At 45.1% G+C, this 18,464-nt stretch overlaps 1 protein-coding gene across 1 annotated transcript in view; it reads right to left on the bottom strand.

Moving 5' to 3' along the window:
• Positions 1-14,882, bottom strand: part of LOC143969089 (G-protein coupled receptor 143-like) — a 68,203-nt gene extending 53,321 nt beyond the window's left edge. The window contains exons 1-2 of the mRNA XM_077474365.1: positions 13,491-14,882; positions 11,434-11,528 (exon numbers count right to left, since the gene is read on the bottom strand). Coding sequence (XP_077330491.1) covers positions 11,434-11,528; positions 13,491-13,779 — 384 coding nt within the window. The 5' untranslated portion in view covers positions 13,780-14,882. The remainder of the gene's footprint in view (positions 1-11,433; positions 11,529-13,490) is intronic.
• Between the last annotated feature and the right edge of the window lie 3,582 nt (positions 14,883-18,464).

Consider the following 18,464-nt stretch of genomic DNA (forward strand, 5'->3'; position numbering starts at 1 on the left):
TCTATATATAGTCTGGAGAATTGTAGTGCAGCTAAATGCTCATACAACTTATAGAGGACCCGTTGGTTGAAGGGAGGAGGAATATATACATTTACTAAAGCATAGACCACTGCTCATCTCCAGCAAGAGGATTATAAATCGGCCCTCCTGATCAGTTTGTAGATGTAGGACCTTATAAGAAAGGGATTTGCTCAATAGGATGGCCACTCCCCTGGCATAACTGGAGTACATTGCATGAAATTATTGCCGTATCCAGGGTCTATGTAGTGCCAGAATCTTATTCCCCAGGAGATGGGTCTCCTGTAGAAACAAGATATGGGGTCTGTGACTGTTAAGGTATTTAAACATTAATGCCCTTTTTACCTTGTCATTAAGACCCCGTACATTCCATGTTATCAATTTTAACTCCATGAAGGCAATAACAATTTATGAGACAACATAATGATACCTACGTGTGAGAGATCGACCCCTGTGGTGCCGAGGGAGAATGCAAGGAGGAAAACAAATTTTACACTGGGCCTTGTGAGCATTGACAGAACACACGATATATAAGTATCAGTCAGTGGATATAGAGCGTACAAAAAAAACGAAAAAAAAACAAAAAACAGTAAACTCCCTACTGACCATGAAGTACCCCTAACAGAGAGAGAAAAAAACAGAACTATGGTCAGTTTGATACCAAAAACCTGAACTCAAACTCTTATGCCGTGTATACACGCTCGGAATTCTCGTCGGAAAAAGCTCTGATGGTTTTCCCAACGGAATTCCGACGGAATTCGGCTCAAGCTGTCTTGCCTACACACGGTCACACCAAATTCCTATTGTTTATAACACGGTGATGTACAACATGTACTACGGGACTAGAAAAAGGAAGTTCAATAGCCAGTAGCCAATAGCTTCTGTCTCGTAGTTGAATCTTAGCATGCGTGATTTTTGGCGTGTCGGAATTGCATACACACAATCTGAATTTCTGATAGAAAGTTTTTCTGTCTGGAAAATTGAGAACATGCTATCAATTTTTGGCTGGTGGAAATTCAGATAGCTAAGTTCCGATGAAGCATACACATGATCGCATTTTCTGATAAAAAGCTCTCATCAGTCTTTTTCTAGCCGGAATTCTGATCGTGTGTACGCGGCATTAGAACTTCAGACTTCTGTGAAAAGTTCCAAAGTGCGGCAATTCAGTGCCGTGGATGCCTCTCCACTTGATGTAAAGAGAAACTGTAGGGGTTAGAACTTCAGTGAGTTGTGTCCAACGAGATAGCTCCGGGGGTAGAAGAAATGCATGTCCAGTCCTGAACTAGGATCCCTAGTAAGCAACGACTCTAGCAAGAGAAAAACTGCAGTCGGGGGTATATTAAACATACCCTGTCCCGGGGTGAGATTGATCTCTCACCCAAAATTAATGGGCAAGTCCTGCGTTGGGGGCTCAGGGGTCAACTAGCAACAACTTTGGGTGGTAAGACCCAAGGGGCTATACAACAAACTGATAACTGGACAAACGACCCCCCTGGACCCGGATCCAAAAGAGAGATAGAATCTTTATGAAAAATGTCAGGGGACAACCTGTAGAGGAAGAGAGCCTTTGGTGCTCACCTCAGGCCCTCTAGCCAATCACCTGCATCTGCCGGAGAGTCGAAGAACCTGAACGAGCTGTTATGGGGGACCCGGAGACGGCTGGGGTACAACATGCTGTATTTAATGTCCTTTTCGCGTAGGCACTTACGGACATCATTTTTTTTGTTTAATATGTGTTTATTGAAAAGAAAAAAAAAGAGAAAACATGACAAAGAAATACGAACAATGAGCTTGGCACACATATGGCATAATGTAAAGAGACACCCGAGTTATAAACAGCACAGGGCAGAGCTATTGACCTGGGACATTACATTACACCTGCCAGCAACCTAACAATAAGCGTCTGTCTATATGTCCATGACAACCAAGCTAGTGAAAAGAGGTAACTCCCAATCACAGTTTGTATATGCCAATGCAATGACTAGGAACATCTGGTGCGCCAGTCCACTTGCGGTAAACCCAAGCATTGAAAAAGTAGAAAACAAAAAAAATATAAGTAAAAGAAAGTGAGAGCGGGGAGAAGGAATAGGATAGAGGAAAGAGGGAGGGAAAGAGGGAGGGAAAGAGAGAGAGAAAAAGAGAAAGAGAAAAAACTGCCTCGGCCGTATCCCTGTCACCCAAATCGAATACATAAAATATATCATATATGGTATGCAATGTAAAGTAAAGTAAAATCACCGATATTCAATTAGTTTGCGCCACAATCTCTGCGTATGCAGCTGTATACTTAAAGGCTACCCAGCAGGACCAAATCCGTTTCCCCACCTCAGACTTATTTCGGAGAGAGTAAGTAAGATCTTCCAGGTGGTAAGTGCGATCAACCTCCGCAAACCATTGCTGTAAGGAAGGTACCGAACGTTGTTTCCACCAACGTGGTATAAGCGGCTTTGCCGCATTGAGCAAATGGGGGGTCACAGATTTTGTATAAGATCCTGCTGGGGAGTCCGTACAGTGAAACAGCATAACCCAAGGATCGTTCGGTATCTCATAACCCAAAATATTTTGCAACCAATGTAGGACAGATGCCCAGTAGGGCCTGATAAGGGGGCAAGACGACCAAATATGTGCATGTGAGGCAGATTCACCACAACCCCTCCAGCATAAAGGAGAAATATGCGAAAAGAGTTTATTTAGGACAACAGGGGTATAATGCCACCTCGACAACAGTTTATAGTTCACTTCTGCCGATCTAGAAGCCGAAGATGATATATGGGCCATGGATAATACAGTAGATTTCTGTACGTCCGTAATCTTATTTTGCAAATCTTTTTCCCAATTGGACAAAAAGGTGGGATAACCCTTAATCAAAAGATGCTGTAGGGTGTGATAGAAATAGGACAAAGGTCTCTCCACTGGTTGGGCTTCCAAAAAGGCAGTTTCAATTGATTTAAATCTGCTAAGGAGCGAAGTGGTTTCGGGAGAGTGCGTACAAAGTCCGCCAGTTGACGATAAGTCCAGTGATCCATGGGTGTGGCCTGAGAAGGGGGCATTATGCGGGAAAGTGGGAGAATGCCATCTTGATTGGCTACGTAGTGTAACAACGGTGTAGTGCCCAAGTTCCAAGCGTAAATTCTAGGGTCAATGTTCCCCGGGGGGGAAGTAGTTATGTCCGGTCAAAGGCATAATAATAGGAGAGTGGGGTAACCACTTGTGTTGTTTGCAAATCGAGTCCCAGACTTGTAGAGTGGAAAAGGTGAGGGGAGAGGTAGCGGGTGCAAGCGAACGATATTTGCGAGGAATCCAAATTTGGGTATATAAATCCGAACCACTAAGTGCCCTGTCGATAGCAACCCACAGCTTTGAGCGTTGGTGGTATTTCCAGTCAGATATCCTGCTGAGAGCTGCAGCCCAGGAATAAAGTTTAACGTTCGGCAAAGCCAGACCCCCCATCCGTTTAGGTCTGTACAAAAGGGATCGGGACAATCTCGGACGCCCTCTGTTCCACAAGTATTTGCCTATCAAAGAGTCCAAGAGCCTAAAAAAACTCGACGGCACACCCACCGGAATCATCTGCATCAGGAACAATACCCTGGGCAGAACATTCATCTTAATCACGCTAATCTTCCCTAACCAGGAATGCGCAATTTGGGACCAACGTTGGAAATCTATTCTAATAGAGTTTAGCAGGGGAATATAATTCGCGTTAAAGAGGGCCTGGGGCTTTGAAGTGAGATAGATGCCTAAATATTTCATTTTGTGTTTTTGCCAAGTAAACGGGAATGAGGTCTTGAGGAGATGGACAGTTTCCGCCGGGACCGAGATATTCAAAATTTCAGATTTGGACATGTTAATTTTAAAATTAGAAATGAGACCGAATTGTGAGAAGGCAGACAACAAATTGGGGAGAGAGATCATAGGCTGTTGAATGTAGAACAGAATATCATCGGCGTACGCCGCATATTTATGTTCCCGATCACAGACCGTGATCCCATGGATATTTGGGTTGTTTCTAATTGTAAAGAGGAAGGGTTCTAAAGACAAAGCAAAAAGGATCGGGGAAAGGGGGCAGCCTTGACGTGTGCCATTATATAGTGTAAAAGGGTCACTTAAAGTGCCGTTGATACGAATTTGTGCTGTAGGGGAATGGTATAGTGCTGTAATGTGAGCTAACAAATTTTGACCAAGGCCTAAATAAGAGAGTAGTCAAAAGGTACTCCCAATCCACCCTGTCAAACGTTTTTTCTGCGTCCTGGAAAGTAACAGGGTGGACTGGGATGACCCCCGCACAAAAGACATCAGGGAGAGGGTGCGAAGGGCATTGTCCCGTGCCTCCCTACCCAGAATGAACCCAGTCTGATCGCTAGAAACCCAACTCGGAAGGAGAGGAAGTAACCTGTTTGCGATAACTTTAGCGTAGAGTTTTGCGTCCAAATTCAGGAGAGATATGGGACGATAACTCCCGCATAGACTGGGGTCCTTCCCTGGCCTGGGAAGCACCGAGATGTATGCGTGCAGAGTTTCCGGGTGAAAAACCCCGCCCCTCGAGATCGCGTTAGCATAGGAAGCCAGGCGTGGCAGCAAGACCCCCGCAAAGGTCCTATAGTATAAGGCCGTAAAGCCGTCAGGTCCAGGGGCCTTGCCGCTCGCCATAGCCTTCAACGCCACGTTGAACTCTTGGGTAGAAAACTCCCCTTCCAATGTAGCGAGGACTTCCGGATCCAATCTGGGCAAGTTGGCCTGCTGTAAATAATCTCGGATCAGATTTCTCTCGGTTTTTCGAGTCCGACACAGCTGGAGGGACATGGTATAAACTTTGATAAAAAGTATGGAACTACTGGTGGTCTCATGCGTAAGGGAATCGGAAGGTGTCTTGATTTTTTCAATAAAAGTCCTAGTCTTAGCCTGCTGGAGGGACCGAGCAAGTAGCCTCCCCGGTTTATTACCCCATTCATGAAATCTTTGGGACACCCTACGGGCCTCTCTCTTCCATTGCTCATGGAATAAGGTTTTTAACTCCTCCCTTTTCACCATCAAGGTATGGAACGTTGCTTGTGCGAGGCTAGCTTTGTGTTGCGACTCAAGGACAGCGATCTCGGACAATAGTTTAGATTGTAACCGAGTGGCCTCCTTTTTCCTTCTGGACCCCAACTCCATGAGTTTACCCCTTATGTGAGCCTTATGGGCTTCCCACAGCACGCCAGGTGAAATGTCTGGGAGGTCATTGTCGTTAAAATATTGAGTGAGTTCCTCCCGCAGGAGAGAGATATCTGCCTCCTCACTAATAAGATTCTCATTCAATTTCCAGTTATTTGATTTACAGGGCATATACGATAAATTGAGTGTGATTAAAATTGGGGAGTGATCTGAGATGGGTGATGACGCTATACTTGATTTAGACAAGAGGGAGAGATGGTGGTGGTCGAGGAAAAAGAAATCAATCCTGGAATAAGATTTATGAACACTTGAAAAAAAAAAAAAAAAAAAAGGAGTAGTCCCTGTCCCGCGGATGCATCGTCCTCCACACATCTATCAACTGGGCGTCACCCAAGCGCCTATGTATGAACGCAAGACGCTTATGGGGAACCGAAGATTTCCCCAAGGAGGTATCTAGTGCGGGTTCCAAAGAGATATTAAAATCCCCGGCTAGGACCACGCATCCACGGGCAAAGTCCCTCAACTTCTTCAATGTGCCACACCCTTTGCCTTATGCACATCAGACAGACTGTAATACCAGGTTGGGTATTGCGGGGAGAACAACTTCACCGAGGTAGTGTGGGTGAGGTGGGTCTCCTGCAGAAAGACAATGTCCCCCCTCAGGCGACCCAGCTCCCGATATAGGTTATGGCACTTACCAGGGGCGTGAAGGCCCCTAACATTAAATGATATCAATTCAACCGTGGCCATGGGATTCCAACAGAGCACATTACATAACACATAATACAAAGAGATACGACCGGAGGCAGGAGGATAGAGAGACAGGGAAGGAAGAGAAAGAGAGTAAGAAGGAAAAGGTAGAGACAAAGCTTAAGAGTAAAGTAATGCAAACAGGGCATCACAAGTAAATCCTGAGATACCGAAGGCAAAGCCTTAGCTGAACCAAGGGCAGTATGTACATACAGCCACCCATGGTGCAGAGCAGGGGCAGTCGAACGTGACCCCACCCCCGGGCCCCCCGCCAAAAAGGCAGTGGGAGTCCGGGAGCCGAGAACCGTCCGACGTCCCTCAACGGGGCGGCACGAGGGGTCAATCCGCAGCAGTCCGCGACCGTCTAGGACCGAGAACGTAGGCCGCGGCCCCGGCCCCAACCCCTTCTGACCAGATAGACATTAGTATTAGTGTAAGAACGAAAGAAAAAAAAAAAAAACACACAACACAAAAAGCATGAAAGCCGTCTAAGAAAATAAAAAACAGAGAACTACACATATCCCACAATTACAATAAAAGGGGGAACCGAGTTGTGTAGGTCAGAAACCCACACGATCACCGTTCACTTATCTCCACATCAGTTCCAATCGTAAGTGTCCAGAGGATCAGGTTCCCCACTCCCTTCACTCTATGGGAATCCATTATAGTGTGGGTGAAAACATCAAAACAGAAAAACAGAGAAAAAAAAAAACTGCAGGGAAAAAACGACTTGTACTTGCAAGACCCAGAACGACAGGTTAACCGAACAGGAGAACCAACTCAGCGGTGCCAGCAGAAGTAGCGACTACGAATGGCCTTCCGAAGAGTTGAAGCAGGGGGCACGGTGCTTGCGGGACACCTTCTGCCAGGGCTCCTCGGATCGAGACTCTAGAGGTGGGATGCTTTCCTGCCAACCAGGTAGCTCCGGCGGGGAGATGTTGAGATCTGAACAAAATTTCTCCAGCTCTTCCGGGAATCGCAGCACCGCCGTCTTCCCTTACGGACATCATTGAAGGACTTTCTCTTGCGCTGCAGGTCGGCTGAGAAATCCGGAAACAATAGGACTGATGAGCAGCGAAGGATGTTTGCGAGCTGCGGAAAGGATCCTGTCACGGTTCCTGAAGTTGAGGAAGCGAACCAAAAAGGGTCGGGGATTCGCACCAGGAATAATGCATCCTGTGGGTACTCGGTGGGCAAACTCTGTCACCCTCCTCACCCTCCGGAAGACCCAGGGCATTGAACATTGTTGCGTATCGCCCTATTTTTTGCATCATTGGCTTTAGCGACAAGCGATTGTACTGTGCGTTGCAAGTCCACTATGGTATTGGAGTGGGTAGCTGTTAGATCTTCAGTGGCAGAAATTCTGGTTTCTGATTCAGTTAGCCTACCCCTGATCTTATCCAGGTAATTTCTAATGAGATTACATTCTTCAGCCAGGTGGTCTATTCACACCAGCATAGAGGTTTTGCTTTGTTCAATGGCAGCCAGTATCACTGCAATGCTGTCCTGGGATGGTGGGGCAGAGAGAGCAGCACTCGGGGAAGCTTCAGTCTCCATGGCTAATTCGGTCACCAGGACTTGCAGCCTCCCTATGAGAGAAGGGTCAGGCTGTGTAGCTGGTGCAGGGGCCGGGTGGCCTGGTGCTGATGCGTTTTTTGGCCGGTGCTTAGGGCCCATGAATCTGGGGGCCAGGGGCTGATAGTGCAGAGCAGAGGAATAGTCAGCAAAAGGATAGGGGGCCCCCACAGCCGCACAGACAGCTAGTCAGTCAATGATATGTTCACCACAGAAGCACTCACCAGGGTAGTGATGCAGCACTGGCTTCAGGACTCCAGTCTCGACAGATGGAAGTTCTCAGGCCCAGAGCAGTGGCCAGGAGGGTACTAGAGGTAGGCCACAGGTGTCCAGTCCTGGAAGATCACAGCCCAGCAAGGGGAGTATTAGTCGCCAGCCGCACCCCGTGAATTTACAGATGGTGACAAGCCAGTGAGAAGGGTTGTGGAGGTATGGTGGGGGTGTGTGAGCACAGCAATGCCCACACCCCCTGTGCCAAATCAGGCCGGCCTCAGCGCTCCTCCGCTGGCCGGTGACGTAGGAAAGTGTGGAGGGCTGGAGGCTTCACCAGGCCGCACTAGGCCGCGACGGATGGAGGAAAAACGGCCCCGCGGACAATCAGGCTCAGCCAGGCACCTAGATGGGTAGGCCAGGAACAGCTCCCTCCAGCCGGCTGTGAGAGATGGCGGCGGCCGCACTCGTGGATGATCGGTGGTTCCCTGGGAGATCACAGGCCCGATCCTTGCAATATATGCACGGGGAGCAGCAGATGGTGTCGGAGAAACCTGTAGGCAGGTATGTAGGCAATTTTTTTTGTTTTAGGCACGGATGGCGAAGGATTTTTTGCAGGATGCCTGAAGCTCCTCTCCTGCATGTCCGCTGCCACTCACATCCGGACACGCCCCAATTTTGTTTGTATTTTAACAATAACAAAAACATAATAATAATTATTTTAAAAAAAATACATAAAAAAATGAATTACTATTGATATTAATATTTAAAAACAAAAGAATGAAAAATAAAATATTTTATTACTTCCTAATGTAGGTCACGTACTTTTTTTTATTTTTTATGAAAACATAAAAGGGAGTCAGCGCTAAAGAAAAGAAATAGGTGAAATATGCAGTAGCCAAATAAACTAATAAATATAGATATTCCCAATATAGCGCAGGTAGGTACAGAATGTTGTGTCGTCAATTCCCAAAAAAGCAGGGAGGGATATAAAAAAAAAAAAAAAAAATTAAAATCAAAAGCAAATAATGCAGCGCCTCCAAATATAGAATATTACAAAATGTAAAGCATGCGCCATCAACACCACACCTTGGGGACGGGAGATACATGCCCACATCTCGCCATCACTTTCCATGCTCGGAACTGGCGGCTCTCTAAGTTTTATTTGTTGTGACAATCGTGTTTCTCTGCAATTTGGATGAAACCTTTTACTTTTTTTATATGTGGAATTTATACTTTTTAATAAATATTTTACACTCTATGAAGCCCCCTGCATGTGGCTCCGTGTGGAGAGCGCCCACCCCCCCCCCCCCCCCCCATCCAGACAGTATCAAGCAAACCTGACTGTCCCCGGTGGTGAGAATCGGTACTGCGGGGATGTCCCCATTGCGAGAATGGAGCTGGTTGACCACATGTGATAGATCTTGTTGACACAAAACAGGCACGTTGCCGCTTCCTCCGCTGGCGAGTACATGTTAGTTCTGTTGCTCGCATGTGGTGGAGAGCATTTTTGTTCACTGGTGGAAGATGGTTTCCTTGCGGCAATATTTATCCCATATTTGGAGACTTTTTGCATTGGACTTTATTCACGCAGATTTATTTTTTCATATTGTGAATGCTTTTTTGCACATTATGAATGCGGTGTTGATGGCGCATGCTTTAAAATTTGTAATATTCTATATTTGGAGGCGCTGCCTTATTTTTTATTTGATTTTTCATTTTTTTTTTATATCCCTCCCTGCTTTTTTTTTATTTTTCATTTTTTTCAGGAATTGATGACGCAACATTCTGTACCTACCTGTGCTATACTTGGCATATCTATTTTATTTATGCAATAAAACTAAAATGATTATATATTTTTTTTATTTAATGCAAAAAAAAAAAAAAGTTTGTATAATAAAACATTTTTTTTTAAAATCATAAAACAATTTTTATTATTAAATAAAAAAAAAAGTATAAATATATAACATTTGAGAATATATATATATATATATATATATATATATATATATATATATATATATATATATATATATATATATATATATATATATATATATATATATATATATATATATATACACACACACACACACACACACACACACACACACACACATACATATTTTTCATAATATTATTATTAACTACTTCCCGCCCGTATGATGTCCTCAGGTTGCAGTGGTTATACTGGGATTGTGGATTCCCTTTCTAGCAGAAGTGATTCCAGCCACTCGATCACTTCTGGGGGTGAAGGGAGAGGCCAATCAGATCGATCGGTGTGAGTGTGATCGGATGCATTGGAGGCCAGGAGGAGGGATTTGGAGTCTAATAGACACCCCAGATCTCTCCATAAAGAGGACCTGTCACAAGGTTTTTCTTTGTTTTATAATTTTTATTTATTTTTTACACTTTTTTTAAAATGTATTGCTTTTATTGCTACTATTTTTATTTTATTATTTATATATATCATCCCTTGTAGTAGCAATAAAAATAATAGCAATAAATAAAAAATAATGTGTAAAAAAAAAAAAAAAAAATTAATAAAAATGTTTTTTTTATAAATAAAATAAAAAAATGTAACGTGCCCCCCCCCCCCCCCCTCACCCCACCCTGTGCTTACATGCAAAAGTGAACGTATAGGTTACTCCCACACGCATGTAAACGGTGATCGCACCACATGTGAGGTATTGTCGTATAACGCCAGAGTGAGAGCTTAGAATTTTAGCGTCACTTTTGGAGAATTTTGAAGCGCTGCCGTTACCGCCATTCTATGAGCAGCCGCAATTGTAAAGCGTGACACATGAGGGATCAATTTACTCGGTGTAACATCTTTCACATAGTTAGTCATCTAGTAGCAGCTGCGGGGCCACCAGTTGGACACCCCTAATGGTTCAACCAATAATAAAAAAATAAAAAAAAGAGAAAAAAAAAATATATCTTTCATATTATACAAAAAAAAATTTGGGTAAAATATTTTTTAACATTTATTAAAGTGCATTTTTCCGAAAATTTGTGTTTGAAAAAGTGCTGTGCAAATACCGTGTGTTATAAAAAAAACTGAAACACCTACCATTTTATTCTATAGGGTCTCTGCTAAAATTATATATCTATACATGTTCGAAGTAATTTTCTAGCAGAAACAAAGTGGATTTTTACATGTAGAAGTGAAGTGTAAGAATTGGTCAGGATGAAGAGTGGTTGATTTTTTTCTAATTTTATTGATTATTATATATTAATAATAAATGACTATCAGCTCTTTATAGAACTGAAAATGATTTTATTATATGAGTGACAATAAACACATTTTTTATAATTGTATTTAAAAACTTTTAGATCTCGCTAATCGTACAGTTGATATACTATGCTTGATTGGTGTGATGTATTCCTGAGACCTCGGTATTATGAGATTGGTTCCCAGGTGGTAGGAGGGATGAGGAGGGATGCTCTGATTGGTCGCACACAATACATACAATGTGATGATTGGTGGGAACTCACAGTGATGAGGATGTGAGGCAGACACTCTGATTGGCCGCACACAATACATACAATGTAATTATTGGGGGAAACTCACAGTGATGAGGATGCGAGGCGGGCGCATTGATTGGTCACACACAATACATACAATGTAATGATTGGTGGGAACTCACAGTGATGAGGATGTGAGGCGGATGCTCCGATTGGTCGCATACAATACATACAATGTAATGATTGGTGGGAACTCACAGTGATGAGGATGCAGAGGATGTGGGGCGGCCAGGAGTTTTGATTGGAGAAGAAGTCGGGAAGACTCAGCCAGAGGATGGAATGTACCAATAATCCTGTGGGGGGAGGAGAAGAGAGATCAGATTATACAGAACATTACACAGGTGATGGGGAGGGGTTGTGTCACCCCGTCAACTTTAACCCCTTCAATCCCAACCACTGCCTGCATTGCACTCGGTTGAGGGGAAATTGGCCTCAGTCACATGAGCAGGTCGTGCCATGCCCATTAAAAGTGGCAGGGGGCAGAATTCCTGACGTGGAGCACAGCACTGCAGCCGGAACACCCTGGCTGGGGAGTGGTAAAAATGCAGCTCAACCCCAGGGTTTTACCGCCCCTCACCTGCTAGAGTCCTACAGAAAGCCTGGCCTGCCCTACAACTCACAATAAACCCGATCAGCTCTCAGGGCCCAGACTGCCGCCTTATCTTTGGATCCGAAGCTTTGCTGAGCCCCCCAACCCCCATCATCTCCCAGATCCATGTACTATGGGGGGATGTGAGTAGCAGTTCCCCCAGATCCGTGTAGTATGGGAGATGGGAGTAGTAGTCCCCATCTTCTCTCAGATCCGTGTACTATGGGGAATGGGAGTAGTAGTCCCCCATCATCTCTCAGATCCATGTACGATGGGGGATGGGAGTAGTAGTCCCCCATCATCTCCCAGATCCGTGTACTATGGGGGGATGGGAGTAGTAGTCCCCCATCATCTCCCAGATACGTGTACTATGGGGGTATGGGAGTAGTAGTCCCCCATCATCTCCCAGATCCGTGTACTATGGGGGGATGGGAGTAGTAGTCCCCCATCATCTCCCAGATCCGTGTACTATGGGGGGATGGGAGTAGTATTCCCCCATCATCTCCCAGATCCGTGTACTATGGGGGGATGGGAGTAGTAGTCCCCATCATCTCCCAGATCTGTGTACTATGGGGGATGGAAGTAGTATTCCCCCATCATCTCCCAGATCCGTGTACTATGGGGGGATAGGAATAGTAGTCCCCCATGATCTCCCAGATCCGTGTACTATGGGAGATGGGAGTAGTAGTCCCCATCATCTCTCAGATCCGTGTACTATGGGGGGATGGGAATAGTAGTCCCCCCCATCATCTCCCAGATCCGTGTACTGTGGGGGATGATAGTAGTAGTCCCCCATCATCTCCCAGATCCATGTACTATGGGGGATGAGAGTAGGAGCCCCCACCTTATTCCAGATCTGTGTACTATAGGAGGATGGGAGTAGTAGTCCCCCATCTTCTCCCAGATCTGAGTACTATGGGGGATGGGAGTAGTAGTCCCCCATCTTCTCCCAGATCTGTCTACTATGGGGGATGGGAGTAGTAGTCCCCCATCTTCTCCCAGATCTGTCTACTATGGGGGATGGGAGTAGTAGTCCCCCATCTTCTCCCAGATCTGTCTACTATGGGGGATGGGAGTAGTAGTCCCCCCATCTTCTCCCAGATCTGTCTACTATGGGGGATGGGAGTAGTAGTCCCCCATCTTCTCCCAGATCTGTCTACTATGGGGGATGGGAGTAGTAGTCCCTCATCTTCTCCCAGATCTGTGTACTACGGGGAGATTTATCTTCACTTCCTGTCCCACAGCCAAACAGGAAGTTAGAGGAAATCTCTGCAAATAAAGGGAATTCCTTGGGGGACATTCTTCTTTCACTTTCAATGAGAACGCTCACCAGGAATCCCCGTACCGGGGACACTGACAGGGGGTCTAATCCCTCTCCACTCCATCCAGCACTAAATAAAAGCTTTGCCTTTACTTACTTTAATCGAAGAAGCTGATTGGCTGCACCAAATTCTGTGTAAATCTCCCCTATGCGTCGTCACTACTGGATCATACTAAAGCACACTCTATGTTATTATAAAGTTATTGCTGAATGAGGCGCCTACAGTTGCTCAGCCCTATGGGTGGGGGGGATGGGTGACACAGACATTGATTTTGGCTCTTCATAAAATCAGGATCGCTCAGAGAGATTTCTGTCCAATCACATCTGATAAAATACCGATCGCACCTGTGCTGAGCAGACCTCCTGCCAGAAGTCCTCTCCTCGCCGCCCTCTGACCCCGGACGTTGGTTGGATGGTAGGAGAGGGCCAGACCCAGGAGCCCCAGGACAGCGCTGCACCCACATACCATGTGATAGGTGGGGGAGGGGAGGACGAGGTCTGTACCGCCATCTCTGGATGCACAGCACAGCCGTGGCAATCTTAGGGATGCCATACACTGAACGATGGAGGATCCAAAGAGATCAGAACAATCCACAGAGATCAGGAGGAGATAACTCAGTAACTCAGGTGTCATCACTTCCTGGCATCACCTGATCAGCATTTCCTACACTGAGGGCTCTGCCGTGTCTGTCATCACACACAATACAATAAAGCTTTCCACTCATTGAATGGATGACAACGCTTCTCCACCAATCCACTCCCTGGACAATCCTTCCTTCCTCCAATAACTAGCAATGTTCTTCTGATCCTCCAATCCCAGCATCCGATACAATGTTCCTCTGATCCTCCAATCCCAGCATCCGATACAATGTTCCTCTGATCCTCCAATCCCAGCATCCAATACAATGTTCCTCTGATCCTCCAATCCCAGCATCCGATACAATGTTCCTCCAATCACCGACATCCGATACAATGTTCCTCCACTCAGCAACATCCTATACAATGTTCCTCTGATCCTCCAATCACCGACATCGGATACAATGTTCCTCTGATCCTCCAATCACTGACATCCGATACATGGTTCCTCTGATCTTCCAATCACCAACATCCAATACAATGTTCCTCTAATCCTCCAATAACCGACATCAGACACAATGTTCCTCTGATCCTCCAATCACCGACATCCAATACATTGTTCCTCTGATCCTCCAATCCCAGTATCCAATTCAATGTTCCTCTGATCCTCAAATCACTGACATCCGATACAATATTCCTCTGATACTCCAATCACCGACATCCCATACAATGTTCCTCTGATCCTCCAATCACCAACATCGGATACAATGTTCCTCTGATCCTCCAATCCAAGCATCCAATACAATGTTCCTCCAATCACCGACATCAGATACAATGTTCCTCTGATCCTCCAATCACCGACATCCCATACAATGTTCCTCTGATCCTCCAATCACCAACATCGGATACAATGTTCCTCTGATCCTCCAATCCAAGCATCCAATACAATGTTCCTCCAATCACCGACATCAGATACAATGTTCCTCTGATCCTCCAATCACTGACATCCAATACAATGTTCCTCTGATCCTCTAATCCCAGTATCCGATAAAATGTTCCTCTGATTCTCCAATCACCGGCATCCGATAAAATGTTCCTCTGATCCTCCAATCACTGACATCCAATACAATGTTCCTCTGATCCTCTAATCACTGACATCCAATACAATGTTCCTCTGATCATCCAATCCCAGCATCCGATACAATGTTCCTCTGATCCCCCAATCCCAGCATCTGATACAATGTTCCTCTGATCCTCCGATCACTGACATCCGATACAATGTTCCTCTGATCCTCCAATCACTGACATCCGATACAGTGTTACTCTGAGCCCCCAATCAACGACATCCGATACAATCTTCCTCAGATCCTCCAATCCCAGTATCCGATACAATGTTCCTCTGATCCTCCAATCCCAGCATTAGATACAATGTTCCTCTGATCCTCCAATCACTGACATCCAATAAATGTTCCTATGATCCTCCAATCACTGACATCGGATACAATGTTCCTCTGATCCTCCAATCACCGACATTTGATACAATGTTCCTCTGATTCTCGAATCCCAGCATCCGATACAATATTCCTCCAATCACCGACATCCGATACAATGTTCCTCTGATACTCCAATCACAGCATCTGATATAATGTTCCTCTGATCCTCTAATCACCGACATCCAATACAATGTTCCTCTGATCCTCCAATCACTGACATCCAATACAATGTTCCTCTAATCCTCCAATACCCGACATCACACACAATGTTCCTCTGATCCTCCAATCCCAATATCCAATTCAATGTTCCTCTGATCCTCAAATCACTGACATCGGATACAATGTTCCTCTGATCCTCCAATCACCGACATCCGATACAATTTTCCTCTGATCCTCGAATCCCAGCATCCGATAAAATGTTCCTCCAATCACCGACATCCGATACAATGTTCATCTGATCCTCCAATCTCAGCATCTAATATAATGTTCCTCTGATCCTCCAATCACAGACATCCAATACAATGTTCCTCTGATCCTCCAATCACTAACATCCAATACAATGTTCCTCTGATCCCCCAATCACTGACATCCGATACAATGTTCCTCTGATCCCCCAATCACTGACATCCGATACAATGTTCCTCTGATCCTCCAAATCACCGACATCCGATACAATGTTCCTCTGATCCTCCAATCCCAGCATCCGATACAATGTTCCTCCAAATCCCTGACATCCGATACAATGTTCCTCTGATCCTTCATTCACCGACATCCGATACAATGTTCCTCTGATCCTCCAATCACCGACATCTAATACAATGTTCCTCTGATCCTCCAATCCCAGCATCCGATACAATGTTCCTCCAAATCACCAACATCCGATACAATGTTCCTCTGATCCTTCATTCACCGACATCCAATACAATGTTCCTCTGATCCTTCATTCACCGACATCCGATACAATGTTCCTCTGATCCTCCAATCCCAGCATCCGATACAATGTTCCTCCAAATCACCGACATCCGATACAATGTTCCTCTGATCCTTCAACCAATGACATCTGATACAGTGTTACTCTGATCCTCCAATCACCTACATCTGATACAATGTTCCTCTGATCCTCCAATCCCAGTATCCGATTCAATGTCCCTCTGATCCTCCAATCCCAGCATTCGATACAATGTTCCTCTGCTCCTTCAATCAGTGACATCCAATACAATATTCCTCTGATCCCCCAATCACTTACATCCGATACAATGTTCCTCTGATCCTCCAATCATCCACATCTGATAAAATGTAACTCTGATCCTCCAATCACCAACATCCGATACAATGTTCCTCTGATCCTCCAATCACGACATCCAATACAATGTTCCTCTGATCCTCCAATCACTGACATCGGATACAATGTTCCTCTGATCCTCCAATCACCGACATTCGATACAATGTTCCTCTCATCTCCGAATCCCAGCATCCAATACAATGTTCCTCCAATCACCGACATCCGATACAATGTTCCTCTGATACTCCAATCACTGACATCCGATACAATGTTCTTCTGATCTCCCAATCACCGACATCCGATACAATGTTCCTCGGATCCTCCAATCCCAGTATCCGATACAATGTTCCTCTGATCCTCCAATCCCAGCATCCGATACAATGTTCCTCCAATCACCGACATCCAATACAGTGTCCCTCTGATCCTCCAATCACCAACATCCAATACAATGTTCCTCTGATCCTCCAATCACCGACATCTGATACAATGTTCCTCTGATCCTCCAATCACCGACATCCGATAAAATGTTCCTCTGATCCTCCAATCACCGACATCCAATACAATGTTCCTCTGATCCTCCAATCACCGACATCCGATAAAATGTTCCTCTGATCCTCCAATCACCGACATCCAATACAATGTTCCTCTGATCCTCCGATCACTGACATTCGATACAATGTTCCTCTGATCCCCCAATCACCGACATCCAATACAATGTTCCTCGGATCCTCCAATCACCGACATCCGATACAATGTTCCCCTGATCCTCCAATCACTGACATCCGATACAATGTTCTTCTGATCCTCCAATCCCAGTATCCGATACAATGTTCGTCTGATCCTGCAATCCCAGCATCCGATACAATGTTCCTCCAATCACCGACATCCGATACAGTGTTCCTCTGATCCTCCAATCACCAACATCCAATACAATGTTCCTCTGATCCTCCAATCACCAACATCCGATACAATGTTCCTCTCATCCTCCAATCACTGACATCCGATACAATGTTTCTCTGATCCCCCAATCACCGACATCCGATACAATGTTCCTCTGATCCTCCAATCACCGACATCCGATAAAATGTTCCTCTGATCCTCCAATCACCGACATCCAATACAATGTTCCTCTGATCCTCCAATCACTGACATCCAATACAATGTTCCTCTGATTCTCCAATCCCAGCATCTGATACAATTATTATACAATGTTCCTCGGATATCCCACTCACCAACATCCGATACAGTTTTCCTCTGATCCTCCAATCTCAGCATCTGATATAATTTTTCTTCTGATCTTCCAATCCCAGCATCCGATACAATGTTCCTCTGATCCTCCAATCCCAGCATTCGATACAATGTTCCTCTGATGCTTCAATTAGTGACATCCAATACAATGTTCCTCTGATCCTCAAATCACTGACATCCGATACAATGTTCCTTTGATCCTCCAATCACCGACATCCGATACAATGTTCCTCTGATCCCCAAATCACCGACATCCGATACAATGCTCCTCTGATCACTCAATCACTAACATCCGATACAATGTTCCTCTGATCCCTCAATCACTGACATCCGATACAATATTCCTCTGATCCTCCAATCACCCACATCCGATACAATGTTCCTCTAATCCTCCAATCACTGACATCCGATACAATGTTCCTCTGATCCTCCAATTACCGACATCTGATACAATATTCCTCTGATCCCCCAATCACTAACATCCGATACAATGTTCCTCTGATCCTCCAATCCCAGCATCCGATACAATGTTCCTCTGATCCTCTAATCACTGACATCCAATACAATGTTCCTCTTATCCTCCAATAACCGACATCCGATACAATGTTCCTCTGATCTCCCAATCACTGACATCCGATACAATGTTCCTCTGATCCTCCATTACAATGTTCCTCTGATATCCCAATCACTGACATCCGATACAATGTTCCTCTTATCTTC

Source organism: Lithobates pipiens, unplaced genomic scaffold, assembly GCF_037356315.1.
Source record: "Lithobates pipiens isolate NorthernLeopardFrog02 unplaced genomic scaffold, aLitPip1_a1.2 Scaffold_1, whole genome shotgun sequence".
Taxonomy (NCBI): domain Eukaryota; kingdom Metazoa; phylum Chordata; class Amphibia; order Anura; family Ranidae; genus Lithobates; species Lithobates pipiens.